The sequence below is a fragment of the Hyperoodon ampullatus genome (assembly GCF_949752795.1).
Source record: "Hyperoodon ampullatus genome assembly, chromosome: 4".
NCBI lineage: Eukaryota > Metazoa > Chordata > Mammalia > Artiodactyla > Ziphiidae > Hyperoodon > Hyperoodon ampullatus.
The window spans coordinates 77,658,182-77,675,725 of NC_136917.1; the positions used below are offsets into that span (position 1 = coordinate 77,658,182).

At 34.3% G+C, this 17,544-nt stretch overlaps 1 protein-coding gene across 2 annotated transcripts in view; it reads right to left on the reverse strand.

Annotated features, from left to right (window-relative positions):
• Positions 1-17,544, reverse strand: part of DMXL1 (Dmx like 1) — a gene marked incomplete at its 5' end in the record, with an annotated part of 135,618 nt that overhangs the window by 63,966 nt on the left and 54,108 nt on the right. For both annotated transcript variants that reach the window (XM_079701865.1, XM_079701864.1), the window contains 10 exons: positions 3,014-3,262; positions 3,781-3,908; positions 6,097-6,173; positions 8,632-8,823; positions 9,283-10,376; positions 11,512-11,773; positions 12,568-12,733; positions 13,719-13,816; positions 14,334-14,503; positions 17,002-17,109. In XM_079701865.1, the coding sequence (XP_079557991.1) occupies positions 3,014-3,262; positions 3,781-3,908; positions 6,097-6,173; positions 8,632-8,823; positions 9,283-10,376; positions 11,512-11,773; positions 12,568-12,733; positions 13,719-13,816; positions 14,334-14,503; positions 17,002-17,109 (2,544 nt within the window). The remainder of the gene's footprint in view (positions 1-3,013; positions 3,263-3,780; positions 3,909-6,096; positions 6,174-8,631; positions 8,824-9,282; positions 10,377-11,511; positions 11,774-12,567; positions 12,734-13,718; positions 13,817-14,333; positions 14,504-17,001; positions 17,110-17,544) is intronic.

A 17,544-nucleotide genomic window follows, 5' to 3' on the forward strand; every position in this document is an offset into this window, starting at 1 on the left:
ATTAACATATGTAGAAATCACAAAGTAAATTTGATTAAAAAATAAATTACTGATTTATGTACCTTAACATTTTTGTTAAGAATTCTGACCTGAGTTAAAGTCTAATAAAAATCATCTACCATTTTCTTATATTACAAAGCTTAAGTCATATTTAAATTTTATGTCACTAAAAGTGCATTAAGTATATAATAGACATGTAGAAAGAAAAATAATTTAGTTTGTAAGACCATTATTGCAAAGAAAATTAAAATCAGAATTTATACCAGAACAAGGAAAACAATGGTAACTTTTAAAATCTTCTCATAGTACTAAGCTTATGAAAACACTTTTTTTGTTTGTTTTGTTTTTTTGCAGTACGCGGGCCTCTCACTGTTGTGGCCTCTCCCGTTGTGAAGCACAGGCTCCGGACGCGCAGGCTCAGCGGCCATGGCTCACGGGCCCAGCCGCTCTGCGGCATGTGGGATCTTCCCGGACCGGGGCACGAACCCGTGTCCCCTGCATCGGCAGGCGGACTCTCAACCACTGTGCCACCAGGGAAGCCCTGAAAACACTTTTTAAAAGACAGAGTTTTGAGGGTTCTAAGCATGTATTTCATCTTCAATATACAATACATTGACACTGAATAGATGAATAGGTTGTCAGGAAAATGAAATATTCTAGACCTGTCAGTTTTCACTTGGCCATATTTAAACACTAGAAACTAAAAATATATCAATATATATAACAATTTTGGCTGAATTCAGATCAACTTTTCTAAAACACATCATTTTATTCCCTTGGTCAACAATGTATACTGAATATTAACTAATTTAATTACACTCTTAGGACATCATGATTACATTCAACAGTAATTTGAACATACAGGGCTGCTTACTTACAACCTAAAATTTATCAAGCTGGTGTGCTGCTTTAGTTGGTGTGCTTTCAGAACAACATAATAATGCCTTCAAAAACTGAGATTTCAGAACTCTGCCTTATACTGAAAGCCACCCCTCCTTGTCCCTTTGTCTTGGTTGATTTTCTGTTCTCAGATTTTGTCTCTCCAACTGTCAGTTTATCTGCCTCACAGGACTGCTACTTCTAATTACTATTACTGCCTTTACTACCTACTATCTTCACTTCTTCCCTTTACTCTGTTTTTCTATTTTTTTCTTTTTCTACTTGTTCCTTCACAAACTAAATCAGCTTTAGAAAAAGCAGAACTTTGGCTTCATCATTAAATGAGTGTACTCTTTTTTCTGGTTAGCAAACTGATGAATCATATCATTTATGTTTTCTGTACATGCTCCTTCAGTTACATCCATGATTGATTGCATTCAGAATAGTTTCTGGGTTCTTATAGACAGATGAGCATCACATAATCTATATGTGGCTATATCCAGCCCCATCACTAAGTAAACCTCATTTTTTAAGTATCCTGTATTATTTGGCTACCATGTCCCAACGCAAGAGGTTAAACACACAGATGCAGATAATTTTTTTCACTTTGATTATTTTGGATTCAGTAAGTGGTGAGATAAGAGTTGATTATATGATATTTGTAACTACAAATAGCTATATCTGAGTGGTTAAACAAAGAACAACCTGGACTTTGAGTAAGGTTTTTTATATATCTGTGCTCAGAAATGCTCCAGGAATTGTTGAAGTTGAGGCTTGCTGACTGGTTAGTAAAAATGTATTTTTAATTTTTTACAAGTATGTGGACATTCTATTTCAAGAATGTATCCCTTTATAACATGTTGTAATAACAAGATCACAGTCTTTAATCTCAGTAGACCTATAAATCGTACTCCCTCTCAGACTTTGAAATTTTTTTAAATGAATTCAAATATCTGAAGTATATATTCCAACATGAGTTTCATAAGTTAGTCTTTTCTATTTTTATCCATATAAAAAATAAAGCACAGGAAATTACTCTTTAAAAATTAGAAAGGAGATGTTACAAAAATTAAAATATTGTTAAAAATTTCACAGCCAAGATTATCACATATGGGCTAATAAAAAAAAGAAAACTTAAAGGCAGAAAGCATCATGAAGATTCTTTTCAGGTCAAAAAGCTTGTTTCAATCTTTTGTGTTTAAATAAATACAGTACCTACAGTTACAACATTAGAAAGTTAAGAAAAGGTAATACAATTGTTTAAAATATTTACTTTACATGATATTATGAACACTTAGAAATCCAAAACCCTAATGGCTGGAATCATAATATGCAGAACATAAAGCAGCCTTATTTGAAATGTTTTTCCAGTCATTTCAAGCCATAGTCTGATTTATCATGATTAGCACTGACGTTTCTTTATTTCTACACATTTAAAAATATGTTAAAGTCTAAGGAATAGAAAACATCAAAATGAAGAACTTAAAGCATAATAAAAAAGCAGGATGGTTTTTTAAAATGCTAATCATTGTTTTAAATCAAAAATATGACTTGATTAATGGAAAATTTTCAGTTTGCTAAGTGCCAAACAGAATAAAACTGGCCCACTGTACCCCAACCCCTCCAAAACAACACAAAGCAAGCTGAACTGTAAAAGCCTATTTCTAAAGCTAATATCTTGCCTGCAAGACTGGGAGGGCTATGAGAACTGATGGTTGAAAGAGCTTTGGAAAAGCCCACACATTCCATGGAGAATACCACTACCTGGTGGGGGCTAGGCATAGCAAAGTACCTTCCTGCCAAAGAAAGAAGAGAGATCTGATTTGGGATAGAACAAAAACCAATGTTACAGTATATTTCAAAACAAATGAAAATTTCAATAGTAAAAGATTTTAAATTACATTAGATAGTTCTAATCACTGGTGCATGAGTATCTTAAACTTTGATAATTACACCAGAAACTTTATACTGCATATTTACCACAAAACTATTTGTTCATGCTTTAAGAAAATGGTCTGTAACAGAACTTCCTGTGAATGAATTAAAATGTAATTACATTTAACAAAGTTATCATTCAGATGAATAAATAAAGCTGTAGCCTTAAAAAATAAAATAAAACAGATTAAAAACTAACCAGGTAAAGCTTTTGAGCGTGTCTGTTCTTTGCTGGGAACATGTGCACCTCCACCAAATACAGCAGACCACATTTTTTCATTTAGAGGGTGGGCCACAATCCGAAATAGTTCGTTACTAGAATGTGTTGCCAAGCCATGGATGAAGAGACTAAGATACACTGCTGTGAGAATCTCACAGAGCAAGACTGTAAGCCCTGACTGGGCTTCCTCCCCAGAAGAATTCAAAAGTCGAATTAGAGAAGTTATTCCTAGGAGAAACAACAAACATAGCTACCATTAGCTACCATTGACAATAAACTAAATAAATAATCCACATTTCCTAATTTTTGAAAAAAGTTACAGCATCAGAATTAAAATATTTTCTGCCACAGATTCATAGACTAGTAGAGGTTATTGCAGTTAATGCATAAATGTTGAGCTATTTGTTCAATTTAGACAAACACTGGAAATCTGTAATCTGATTCAAATCTGATAGATAAAATTTCATTGCCATAACAAATGTTTTTGTATTATGACAAAAGCAAAATTAAAAAAAGTGATATAACAAAATATTTGAGTTATTTTAGTATGATGATAAAGGAAAAACTAATATTACATAACTGGATAATTTGTAATAAGTGGTGAATAATAAACTGGTATCAATTCTAACAATAGTTAACAACAATGATTATCATACAGCAAAACCAAGCCAAACCTACTTTTTCCTCATCTGATTAAATTCAATAAGGCTAAGAAAAACACTCACACATATATAAATTATTTATACCTGGCCACTGAGCTGGTGATGTATTGGGAGTTATGGCTTCATCTAAGCTTCCTGTTTTCAAAGAATGTCGATGGGGAAGCAGTACTGTCTGATACACCATTCCAGTAAACTGATTTGTTTGAAATGAACTAAGAGAAAAAAATTTAAATAATAACAATCTATAATGACCTACAATAACAACGATATAATAAAACAATAATAATAACATACAATGATCTAAAATGAATTTCACATGTAATACTTCCATGTTTTAGATCTATCATCTAGGGTACCTTAAATACAAAATTTTGTGTATTAGTTATACTGCTTTACACCTAAGTACTGTGCTTTATAGTCTAGTATTATAATAAAACAAAGTGTCCTTTAAATTTTCTAAATTCAAACAGATATGATAGCTTTTAAATATATTTACTGTTAAGACATAAAATATGTACAAATGAAAAAACTAAATCATTATTGGCCACAAGTAGCAAGCTTATATATCAAAATTTAAAACAAGGTTACTGAGTTGAAGAAGTCAGTTTAGGTTCAATTTGATATTTAATGGCTAGTCTACCCTACACTAGGGTAGGTTATATCAGGTATATGCACCAGATAACAGGTGTTTAATGAAACACATGGTTTCCGTCCTCATGCAATTTATAGTCTGGTGGGGGAATCAGACACAAATAATTTTATCATACTGTTTTTAAAGACAAAACCTATGCATACAGTGATATGAAAGCAAAAGGGAGGAGTGATTTCACACAGTTTGGGAATTCAGGGTAAGCTTCTCTAATTAAATGGTACTTTAAGCTAAAACTAAATAAACTGATCAATGGACAAAATAAATTACAGCTTGACACAAACTACAAAATAAATATGACAGAAAAATGGCATGAAAAATTTGTTAAACCCTGTCAGTAGTTCCTGTATCATATGTTAAGTAAATGAATATAATATTTTAAAATAGCACACTTATTTGTTTAGATCTGTTCTAACTGGCAAGTTGTCTTAGTCATAACAGTTTGATACGTATGGAAATAGCTTCTCTTGTTTTACTTTCCATTTTCAAGATGGCAGAGTAACAAAAACCAAAAATCTCCCCTGCTAAGGTAAGCCTATGGAAATGATAAGAAAGATAAAAATATGTTGATGAAAACAAAGCCATACTCAGTAATAAGAAAGTGAACTTTTGGAGGACCAAGGTCAAAGAAATCAAGTTGAAGCTACTATGGGAATACATAACCAGAGTAGTAAGCTGAGGTGACCCCTGGGAGAATTCAAACACATAAGATAAACAGATAATCAAAAATCAACACAAAGGAAGGTTGACATCATGTAAGAGAAAACAAACTCAGTGACATACCTACACCTGAGGAAGCGAAGACTTACCAGAACATTAAGGAAAGTGGTTTATACTCAGAGATATTAAAAAAAAATAAAACTAAAAACAAAGACAGTAAGTTATTTTTTTAAAGTGGCTATTGAAATAAATAAAGAGATATTAAAACTGAAAAATAAAATTTCTAAAACAAACTCAAATAGGCTAAATAAAAGATAGGACATTGCTGAAGAATGAATTAGTGTCTGGAAAATGAAGCTAGGATTTCTCCTGAAATGAAGCAAAAAATAAATAAAGAAAAAAAGAAAGGGATCATTTGAGGGGAAAGCTAAAAGAAAAATAAGAGGGACCCACAAGTTCCAATATCTGTCTCATATAAGGAAAGAGAAGAGAGAAGATAAAATATTGAAGAAACAGAGTAAGGGAATTTCAAAGAACTAAAGAAAGATACAGACCCCCACAGTGTCAAACAACATGTTTTGAAAGCCTAGATAAATTATAGTGAAACCTTAGGACATAAAGAGAAAAATCATAAACATCAACTACTCTGTAAAATTTTTCTCAGTTCCAAGTCAGTCAGTCCCTCCTCTGTGCTCCCTGAGATTTTACTACCTATCATCTTATAGGACATATCATTTAAGTATGATGTCATGTTACATATCATTTATCATTTCATATGTTTGTCTCTAACTAGATTGACCTTAAGGAAGGAGACCTTATTCCAGCGTATATCACAATGTCTAGCATTAGACAGTGATCAATAAAAGGCTGCTAAATAAGTTATATTGTGAAGAGTTTACTTGAGATGCATTTGCCATAAAGACATATGCTAAAATTTCAAAGATGAAAAAAAAGGACTCAACACTTCAGCCATATGCTTTTTGTATTATTTAAGGTGGACTGCAGTACACAGTATTTCTAGAGCAAGAGCATACAAATTCTCAAACCTCATCAGTTACTGTAAACATTCTTAAATTTCACAAAATATTTACCTGTAGTTATGACTACCACAAAGGCACTGATAAATACAAGCAGAAAGTGAAGCTGCTAAAGTATGCATTACATATACCTGGAAAAAAAAAAAACAGTTATCTTATAACTTTGAAAAATGTAGCTTTTTTTCAAGACCTAATATAATCAGCATTTTTAAAAAGATGAAAAAACTATTTTGCCCTTATAAACTATTTCCTTTTTCTCCCTAATACTCATTTCTGAGAGGTCTTGTGACAAACAAATTAAAAACACACACACACAAACATACAAAACCTGAGGACTTTGGCAGAAATTATAAAACAGACACCTACTACCTAATTTCTGTTTTAAGGGCAAACGAGAACAGATGTTAGCTTATTCAGTAGTGCAATGAGCCATGCATTAAAAGCAAGCCCTCCAAGACTCAAACTGCTCCTTCCTCAACCAAAATATGAAGTCCAGCCTGGTAAATGACAGTTCACTTATGAACAGATCACTGAAGAATATGCTATCACACAGTCGAGTTACTACAGAAAACAATTTGAAGAGAGTGAAATTTTAGAGAAAGAAGGTATGAAAGACAGCAACTGAAAGGCAAATACATGTACTGAGGAAGACAGGGCTCTAAACATGGCATGACAAGAGAAGTAACCGAAGTAGATCTGAGGATGAGGGAGAAGCTTAATCTAGGTAAGAAAGGAGGCTAGACTATTAAAAGACTAAGTTCTTGATCTAATTATGAGGTATGATACTCTCTTGTGCATATTAAAATCTAATTGCTATTTTTCCTTCAATTATCAATAGACGTGATATGAATTAAAATCAAGGACAGCATAATATGAATGAAGACAGCGAAGACCACATACAACAGACTAAAAAAATGATAATATTTTCTAGCTTCTCCAATCAAAAGGTGGAGTCTATTTCGCCACTTACTGAATTTGGGCTGAGACTTCCTTTGTGCCAGAGGACACAGCAGAAGTGATGTGTTATTTCTGAACCGAGTTCTCTAAAGGCCTTGCAAATTCTACTTTTGTTCTTTAAACCCCTGGAACCACTATATGAAATAATCCAGGTGAAATGGTTAATTTTATGTGTCCATTTGACTGGGCCAAGGGGTGCCCAGACGTTTGGTCAAATGTTATTCTGGATGTGTCTGTTAGGGTAAATTTGGATGAGGTTAATATTTGAATTGGTAGACTGAGTAAAGACGATTGCCCTCCCGATTGTGAGTGGGCCTTATCCAATCAATCGAAGACCTGAATAGAACAAAAAAGCTGAGTATGAGGGAACTTCTGCCTGGCTGCACTGAACTGGGACACTGGTCTTTTCCTACCTTGGGACTAGAACTGAAACACTGGCTCTTCTTGGGTCTCAGGCCTGCTGGCATTTGGACTGGAACTTACACTATTACCTATCCTGGTTCTCAGGCCTTTGTACTTAGACTGGACCTACACAATCTGTTTTCCTGGGTCTCCAACTTGCCAACTGAAGATCCTGAGACTTCTCGGCCTCCATAATTAAGTGAGCCAACTGCTTACAACAAGGCTCTTTCTATAAAAACACACACACACACCCTATTGGCTCTATTTCTTTAGAGAACCCAGGCTAATACTCTAGGCTTGCCTACTGGAGGATGAGACACATCCCAAAGTCTTTGGTCATCCCAAAGTTTCCTGTCAGCCTTACAGTCTGCCAACGATCAGAAATGTAAATAAGGCCATCCTAGGTCATCCAGAATCCAGTCAACCTGCCTGCTGACCAAAGACAAATGAAGGTATCCAGCTATCAGTCCAGTTGGCCCACAGAATCATGAGCAAAATAAATCATGGCTATTTTAAGCTATTGTTTCAGGGTGGCTCTTAAGCAGCAAAAGCTGATACACCAGGGTTATGCTTATTATTTGCTTATTATTAAAGTTAAATATGGAATAAAGTTTGGTTAAAATCAGCACAATCTAAAGAACATTAAATTCCTAATTGTGTAATATGCAATGTGGGCATTTATTCTACTGAGCAGTATAGGAAATAAAGTGACAAAATTAATTTGTAGGGGTTAAGGTTATCCAGGAAGGTAAAACTGTAGGAGAGGCTACCACTAGACAAAAAGAAAATGGATGGCATGATATCACAACCTGTGAGGTGGGGGAGAGAATCAAATGCAGACTATGAGGAAGAAAAAGAGATACTAGTACTTTTACATAATATTAAGTTTCTGTCTCTAAAAAAACCCCAGCTTTTTGGCTAAGTGTACTGCTAAAGATTTACTCATAAATGTGCATACACACTATTACGCTTACCAAAATGATGCAGTTAAATAAGACGAAGTCAAACTTAAAAACTGAAGTACCCCATTGGGTATAAGTAATACAAGTAAGATGAACTTGGCCTATAACCAAAAGTTTTCTTTGATCAAAACCAATATAAACTTGGCAATGAAACAATCACTATGCATAGGATGATGTTTAAAATTGTTTATAAAAAGCCTTAACACTTATCTTTTAGCTTTATCATAGTATATAGGTAAATTAAATGTCTGAAACCAAGCATACTTACTTTATTGCTTTGGATATCAGGATGGGGTGGTGAATCAAAGTTTATTATGGCATGCAGAATATCATGTGTTAGATTACTAAGGTGCAATAACGGATTGGCAACTACTGTTTTGGCACTGGCTGTACAAGCAAAGAGGAGAGGTACTGAGGTTTGTTCTGAAAGAGGGCTAGGAAATATTGGTTCTGCTGTTTCCTTAAAAAACAAAGGGAAAAAAGGTTAATCAACTATTTATAGTTATAATCCATTAAGTAATTCAGGGTCTCTTTGAAAAACTTCAGAACAATTAAAAATTAAAAGCATAACAAACTTTTACAGAGTTAGAAGGGACCTGAGGAGACCAATCTTCCACCAATTATAATGAAAAATGATGGGACAATACGCTCGTATCATCAATTCACAAGGCATTCGTATAAGAACGTTTAATATGAATTAAGCAGATCACAGGGTCTGATATCAAACTGTCCTTAAACCACAATGCATTCACAACTCTAGAAATCCATAATGTGAAGCACCACACAAAAAACAGAATTCCTTAAAGCAACCATAATTAAGAAAATCAACAATTTTAACATTTTAAAACTAAAAAAGCAATCTCAAAAACTGTTTTTCATACAAGTAGTATTTTGACTGGTTATCATGTAAGTTACATACCTGCTGAGATTCTTGTAAAAGTAAGATCAATTCCATTCTCACAGATGCAAGACCCCCACCATGGGATCCATGCAGTATGCAGTAACTAAGAAACATCCTCAAGAGTGACTGATATTTCAAAAGCCACTGTCTTTTTTCCTGAAAATTTTCTCTCAGTTGTTTCACTTTGGTTTGATGAAGCAAATCTTCAGCATCTTCATTTAATCCAAATGCATCTCCATTTTCGCCAAATGCAGACTGTAATTCTTCAGGATCTGAACAATAGTCACAAGTTCTCCGAAGGGCTATCACCTCTTTTTCAAGCCAGTGGTACAGCTGGTATCGCAATTTTCCACCATCTATTTCGTATCCAGTAGATAAAGTGCGAAGTTCTACCGTGAGAATCTTTAAACATGCTCTAAATTTTAATTGAACTGCAATGATATCTTCTGATGGATTTAAAATGTCATTTTCATCTAGTGTGCTGAGAGAGTCTGTGTACTTAGAACTTGTTTCATCTATTTTTTTCCCTACTTTTCTCTGTAAAGGTTTTAGTTCTTTCATTGAAACAGGGAGATCCTCATTTTCTTCATCGTTATCACTGTCCCATTTTAATTCTAAAGAGTCATCCTGAAATACAATACTTGGTTGGCTCCAGTCAAAAGAAAGAGTGGAGTTTGACTGCTTCTCTGAGGAACCCTCTGAAGAAGATCCAAAACCATTCATCAGTGACTGTGACCAATCAATAGCAGAAGACTTATCTTCCCTTGCATCCAATTTGAATGGAGAAGAAGGAGAACAGACTTTACTAGTATCCAGAAAACTAGATGTTCTACAAAAAGGTTTCGTTTTTTTGATGACTTTTGGCATCTTTGATAATACTTCCAAAGCCAACATAGGGCAGCCAGCTTTTAAATGAGCACTGGCAGTAGTAAAAAATAATCTTCTTTCACTTAAATTAATTGTTCCTGCCAGTCCACTTTTTCCTGTTAAACTCATGTGTGTGGAAAACGCATCAGATGATCCAAAATGACGTCTCAGCAAAAGAGGATGTGTTCTTAGATAATTGTAGAAATTAAAAACAGCAGGATTGCAGGCTGACATCATGACTTGATCTGAAAGTAAATTCATTTTATGAGCCAAGAAAAATTCTTCAAGGGTTGTACTGTAGCCCTTTTTCTGTACCATGGCACCTTTATCTACCTGGTCTTGTGAGAAAAATTTAAGAGACCAAACTAATACATAGCACTGAATAGACAAGAACACATTTGTAATGAAAGCGTTCTAACATAGTAGGAAAACAAAGATTATGCTGATTTCACATCTCTTCAGGTAACAATCTAAGACATTTTAAAACATCCAGTTACACACTCTTAGTTCTTTTTCTCCTACTTTCCTGGACACTTCTTCTCAGTCAGCCTGCTTTGCTAGATCTTCCTCATCTTCTCTACTTTTAAATGCTGAGTGTCCTAGAGTTCACTACTTGACCTCCTTTCTATCTACACTCCCTGAGTGAACTCCTACAGTCCCATGGCTTTAAATACCATCTATACGTGATAACGTGCACATCTCTATTTCTAGTAGCAACTTCACCCTGTAAATCTAGAATACTATATCCAAAGGCCTACATTATGTTTCCATTTACATGTACATATTCTTGCCTCGAGGCCTTTTTATTTACTGTGCCCTTGGCCTAAAAACCAGATATCTGTGCTGACTGATTACTCACTCATTTCAATCAAGTCTCATCTCAAAGGTCACCTTATCTGAGAAGTCTTTTCTATCTAAAGCAACACTCTCCAAAATCTGCTCCTAGCCTTCCCCCTACCACTTATCTATTGCTCAAACTAAAAACCCAGGAGTTAAACTTGACTCTCATTCCCTTCATATTCCATATCCAATTCAGTCTTATCTAGTCAACCTTAAAATTATAGTTGAAATCCAACCACTTCTGTTTCCCTGTTTATCACTATTTTCTTCAAAACATTTATATTCAAACGTTGAAAACATCTATGTTCAATAAGAAAATCCAAAGTCCTTGGTTTTCAAAGGATTTAGCTTCCCGGGGGGAAAAAAATAAAAAATAAAAAACTGTATACATAACTCTGTCTCCCCAACTAAACCATAAAGTCTTAGACCATGTATGTCTTCAATTTGTTCTGCATTATCCTTAGCACCCAACAGTGTGCTCTGAACCTGACAAACACTAATAAAACTCTTAATCATTAACATCTTAGAAGTATAGCTTACCATCATCCTCTCTGATAGGTTGCTTTATTAATGTTTCCAGAGCACTACTGTAATCTTCTAAAATCCAATATGCCATACTCCGAAGAAAAGGATCATAATGCATATTTATATTCAACAAATTGAGTTCATTGACAGGAGAATCAATTCCCAAAACTTTTTTACGTAAAATAGATTTATATGTTGCAGATGTATCAAATTCAGACTCATAGAGTCTTGCTATTACAAGAGCCAACTGAATGTCATTCAGTTTCTCAAGACATACCTTCAAAAACAAGAAATATTGTTTATAAATAAAGGTATCTTTCATTTTAAGGTAAACTCAATTGACTAATAACAAGATGAACACAAAGCTTTATTAATATCTGACATTAGTGAACAAGGATAATACACAAAACATATGCTGCTTGCTTCAGCAAATCTACTTGACAACATTTATGTTAATTTACCTGGTAGTAATAAATACATATTTGCAAAAAGAATTAGCCTAATGAAAAAATACTGAATAATTCCTAAAATGACATGCTTTGTTTTATTCTTGAGCTTTTATCGTTCCCCATCCACCTCAGCAGACTATAATGTTTCCAAATCAAAAAGATGTTTTGAATCACTTGTATGAAACTCTGAGCAAAAGGGCAATTTGAAACAGAAATGTTATATTTTAAATATTTATAACTTTTTGTAAGGGTTACTTAGAAATAGTTAGTTAAAAATTTGCTAAGGTTTGTCCACTAACACAGAGCCAAATATATGTCCGAATATGTTTAAAGTGATAGAACGAATATTTTATTTTTTTAACCTGTTCATAAATATTCTTAAGAGTCAGATTAACTACCTATCTCTACCAACCAACACAACCTGGTTAATTTTAATTCTATATAAATATCATTCAAGCTAAATGACAAAATTTTAAAGTCACCATTAAATATTATCAGTTACTTTAGGCATTAAGCCTTGTGTTAGTTCCACTATACTTGAGTTGAAATTAAAAAACAAAATTGAAACCATAAAGAGCTTAAAAGGATGACAATGCTATTTTTTAAAAAATTCATTCATTACCTCAATTGCATCTCTGAGGCAACCAGCTAAAAGAAAAAATGCTGCTGAATGTTCAAATCTTTGTTTTCCTAACAAAGAAAAAGCATTCTTTAAAGCTGCTTTACGCCATCTCTCATCCTCAAAATTGTGTCCAAAAAACTGTGTCATCTTGGAATCTTTTTGGGATCTATAAAGAAAAAAGTTTGAAAATTTCGGAACATAATGCTTCTACATCAAAACCAATTGTTATGAAGTTAGCCACTTAAAAGTTAAGACTCAAAAGAAACATTTACCAGTTCATAAATTACTATACATCTGCTGCTTTTCTGAGCAAAAATAACATTTATGGTAAACATTTACTTTTCCATATAAATTTCAGAGATTATTGAAAACATTCTTTCAAACTATGGAGAAACTACATTAACAGCACTGTGAGAAATTATTTTTAAATCTATACAAAATATATAATTTATATTAACTTCTGTGCTATTTTACCATTTAAACTTAATCAACTGCCTTTACCCCCACTGCCCACCTGAAGGTGACTTTGAAGATAAAAATCTAAGGAATTTGTCCTGAAGCAAAACAATCCTAAAAGATCTAGTCTCTTACAACTGATTGATACCATGATTTTCCCCCAAAGGTTGCTGATCATATGGATATATCTAGAACTGAATCCCAAACGAATAGTGAACTATTTATGGCAATCACGCTCACCAAGTCTAGCTAAGAACAAGTGAAAGAGAAAAATTCTAAATGACCCTAGCTCAAGAATGGGGTCAGGGCCCTTAGGAAGAGGGTGGTTTGGAAGGATAGCCTGGTCCAAGAGCTCCTTGATAGGGCAGAGGGTAGATGTATTTTCAAAGCTCCACCAAATCACCTTCTTCCCCACTCCAGATAAAGTTTCTGGTTTAGTTCTTTGTTCTACAGGAGCATCATGAGAAGTTATTAAAATAAGCAAAAAAAATGTTTTTCTGGACTGATAAACCTAAAAAAAGCTAATGTGACCTCATCAAGATTCTTCTGCTCTGTAATCTAGGCTTTCTTTCACATGAAATCTCTTAAATACAAAAATAACTAAGAATCCACATGAATCACACTAACAAGAACAACAAATCTTTACTTCATACTCTATGGAAAGTTTTTCATTTTGAAGCAGTTTTTTCACCTACCTATATAATCCCCAAATCACAGCTTTCTTTTTCATTGCAAGGTAAAAAATGGCAGCATCTAAAGGATCATTCTTTTTATAAAAGGCTGCTTTGGCTACCTATAATTAGAAAATATTGGTCAAAATTTCACGGTAACAGTTTTTAAATTAAGTAAACAAATACTTTCCTTCATATACGAGACTGTCATACATTCCCTACTTAAATGTTCAATAAACTAAAAAATATGTGTATGAATGCATGCATGTATATGTAAATTTATTAATTTATTCATTTATTTTATAATTACAAAAGTAATCATGGTGGTGGCCTCCAAGATTACAAAGAGATGGAGACAGGACTACACTTTTCATTACAAGCTCTTCTGTACTGTTTTGTTTTCCTAAATGTGTATATATATTATTTTGTATATATCAATAAAAAATGCTAATATATCAACTAGCAATTTAAGAATTAGAATATAAATTGTTAAAAATTATGCTATTTTGAAATATAAAGACTATTTAAACGCATTTTACTGCTAAAAAAAAAGAGTAACAGGAGAGGAAATATGGAATATCGTGTAAATAAACATGCAATATATATTAATTCATTTTTACACCAAAATAAAACACTCACCTTTTCTACGCATTTGCGTAAGATGTGGGTATTCCGGACCCACCACCCCACACCCATAGCTCTAAGTTCAGACCATGTGGGATCATCTTTCTGCATTGCTGGCAACATGTTCAGCAGTTCTTCTTCTGCTACTGAATGAAAGGCCCAGGCAAAATGACTACTAGACAGGCCTGAAGAAATATCAAAAATAATGTTTATAAGAAATATAAATATGATTATATAATGATGATCAGAAATGTGTGTTCCATATTTGCAATATAAATGCCTAAAAGTTTATATAAGACTCACAGAGTTATAACTGTTTGGGGTTGGAGGGAATATGGGTATTTTTTCTTGCTTCTCCAAATAACTCAATCATCACATCAATATTTTCTACAATGAGCATATATTTTCTATAATTAAAATATATTTTTTTAAAAAGATAAGGAAAGGGCTTCCCTGGTGGCGCAGTGGTTGAGAGTCTGCCTGCCGATGCCAGGGACACGGGTTCGTGCCCCGGTCTGGGAGGATCCCACGTGCCGCGGAGCGGCTGGGCCCGTGAGCTGTGGCCGCTGGGCCCGCGCGTCCGGAGCCTGTGCTCCGCAGCGGGAGAGGCCACAGCAGTGAGAGGCCCACATACCACAAAAAAAAAAAAAAAAAAAAAAAACGCTTATGGGCAAATGCCACTGTGCTGAATCTTTCTATTCCCTAGTACGTCTGACATCCTAGGTCAACATTTGTTGTGCAGATTTAATTCCATGGAATCAAAAAAGCATCAAGGAAACAGTACAGCTGGTGAACACAACTTAAGACTGTAAAAACTCTGGAATCAGAATGCATAAATTAAATTCTAGCTCCACCCTAACTAACTATATAACTTTGGGCAAGTTACTTAACCTCTTGATTCCTCAATTTTCTTATTTATAAAATGTGAATAATCATGGCACCTACCTCATTACATTGTTGTGCGGATTAAAAGAAATAATACAGTTAAAGCATTTGGGATAGTACCTAGCACATAATAACTTTTATTACCCCATAATCACTATATTAATAAGATACTTTTATTTATAAAGCATCATTTACATCAGCAAGTCTCTCAACCTACTGGCCCACACATGTGGTGTTTATCGTTCAGCTTTTTTTTTTTTTTTTGCGGCATGCAGGCCTCTCACTGTTGTGGCCTCTCCCATTGCGGAGCACAGGCTCCAGACGCGCAGGCTCAGCGGCCATGGCTCACAGGCCCAGCCGCTCCACGGCATGTGGGATCTTCCCAGACCGAGGCACGAACCCGTGTCCCCTGCATCGGCAGGCGGACTCTCATCCACTGCGCCACCAGGGAAGCCCTATCGTTCAGCTTTTATTTTGCCTCTTCACATTACATTTTGTTTAGTATTACTCAGTTAAGTATATGATTAATTATAAGATGTGGCTTCGACTTATACAAATACATGAACTCAAATTTTTAACCTAATATATAGTGCCAAGGAATCTGAAATGCCCACTATACCCAAGTCTTTGGAAATAAAGAAACTGTAATTAAAAAACAAACAAACATCTATGCTGTGAATGGACTGTTATTCTAAATTATTTATAGATTCCTATTGTTTTTCAACCAAGTTTAATAATTTTTCATAAATAAATACATAAATACATAATCTGACTTAGAATTTTAGCTTCTCTTTTCCAAAGCTAAATGCAAAATGAAAGGAAGGAGGAAACAGAAAGAGAAAGAAAGACAAGAGACGGAGACTAATGAGTAGAGGTTGACCTGTAGAGTCCCAACAACACTGTTTAAACCTTTAGATCCAATAATCCTGGAAGCCAGCTCTATCTCTTAAACTTGGGGGGCACTGAGCCAATAAATATCTTATTTTGTTTAAATTATCTTAAACTTAAGTATTTCTATTACTTTGAGAGCCCTGACTAACAATATAAAAGTATCTGAAATGTTATTAACTATTATCTGAAATACACATTAATGTTAGCAGCAGTTTTGGGGGTGGGCGGATTTTTATTTTCTATGTTCTGTACTCTGTTTTGTGAAACAACTAAAATTGAGTATGTATTATTTCTATAACAAAAATTGTATTCAAATTTTGGGGAAAAATGAATTTAGATACAAGTCAATTAAAAAGGAGAAAAAAGAAAATTTAAGGAAATTAAAGAGAATGAAACAATACTAATTGGTCTTTAATGTATAATGCATTTGAAAACATTACACATAATCCAATTGCCTCATTTCCATTTCTTCATTAGCTCTTTCCACCTACCAAAAGAATTACAGTAATTTTTTTTTTTTTTTTTTTTTTTTTGTGGTATGCGGGCCTCTCACTGCTGGGGCCTCTCCCGTTGCGGAGCACAGGCTCTGGACGCGCAGGCTCAGTGGCCATGGCTCACGGGCCCAGCCGCTCCGCAGCATGTGGGATCCTCCCAGACCAGGGCACGAACCCGTGTCCCCTGCATCGGCAGGCGGACTCTCAACCACTGCGCCACCAGGGAAGCCCTCTCCAGTATTTTTAAGCAAAGAAGATGAGATGAAAGCAAAGATTTTTAACATAAATTAAGGAAATTCAGAATGTGTCAAACTTGTCGGCATTATCGTATCTGGGCAAAAACAAACTTAAATGTTCTTAAGCCTCTCTTCTACTCGTCTTATTTCCTTTTACTAGATTATTGCCAAAATCACCTTGGTGAAGGAGTTGAGCTCGATAAGCTGGAAGAGAAGTTGTAAGAAAAGTATGAAGTCGAACAGCCAAAAGAAATTTTAAGCCACATTCATCAAGAGTTTCTCCACCTATAAAAAAGAAAAAAAAAGGTATTTTTACTTGTAAAAACCCATTTCATTGGCAAAACACAAGTAAATGCTAATAATTCTGGCAAGCAGGGTATGTCAGAGCACCAAAACCAGGGACAAAACATTGTGAAACTGACAAAAGTTATCAGTCTAAATATTATCTAATATTTCTTTTTCCTATATAATTATACATTACAGAAAAAAGTTGTATAGTTAAATAATTGAAAAAATAACAAAGAGGAGAATGAATTGACTCAGGGTCTCTGTCATATTTTTAATAATATAATCTCCTCTGACATGAATATTTTAATTTAAATGTGACTCAATTTTAAAATAGTTTAACCTTCTCTATAATATTATCCATATTGATTCAAGTCACATACCCATTCCAATAACTGATAACACTGGAAGAAATGGCTATATGGTAAGGGGGCC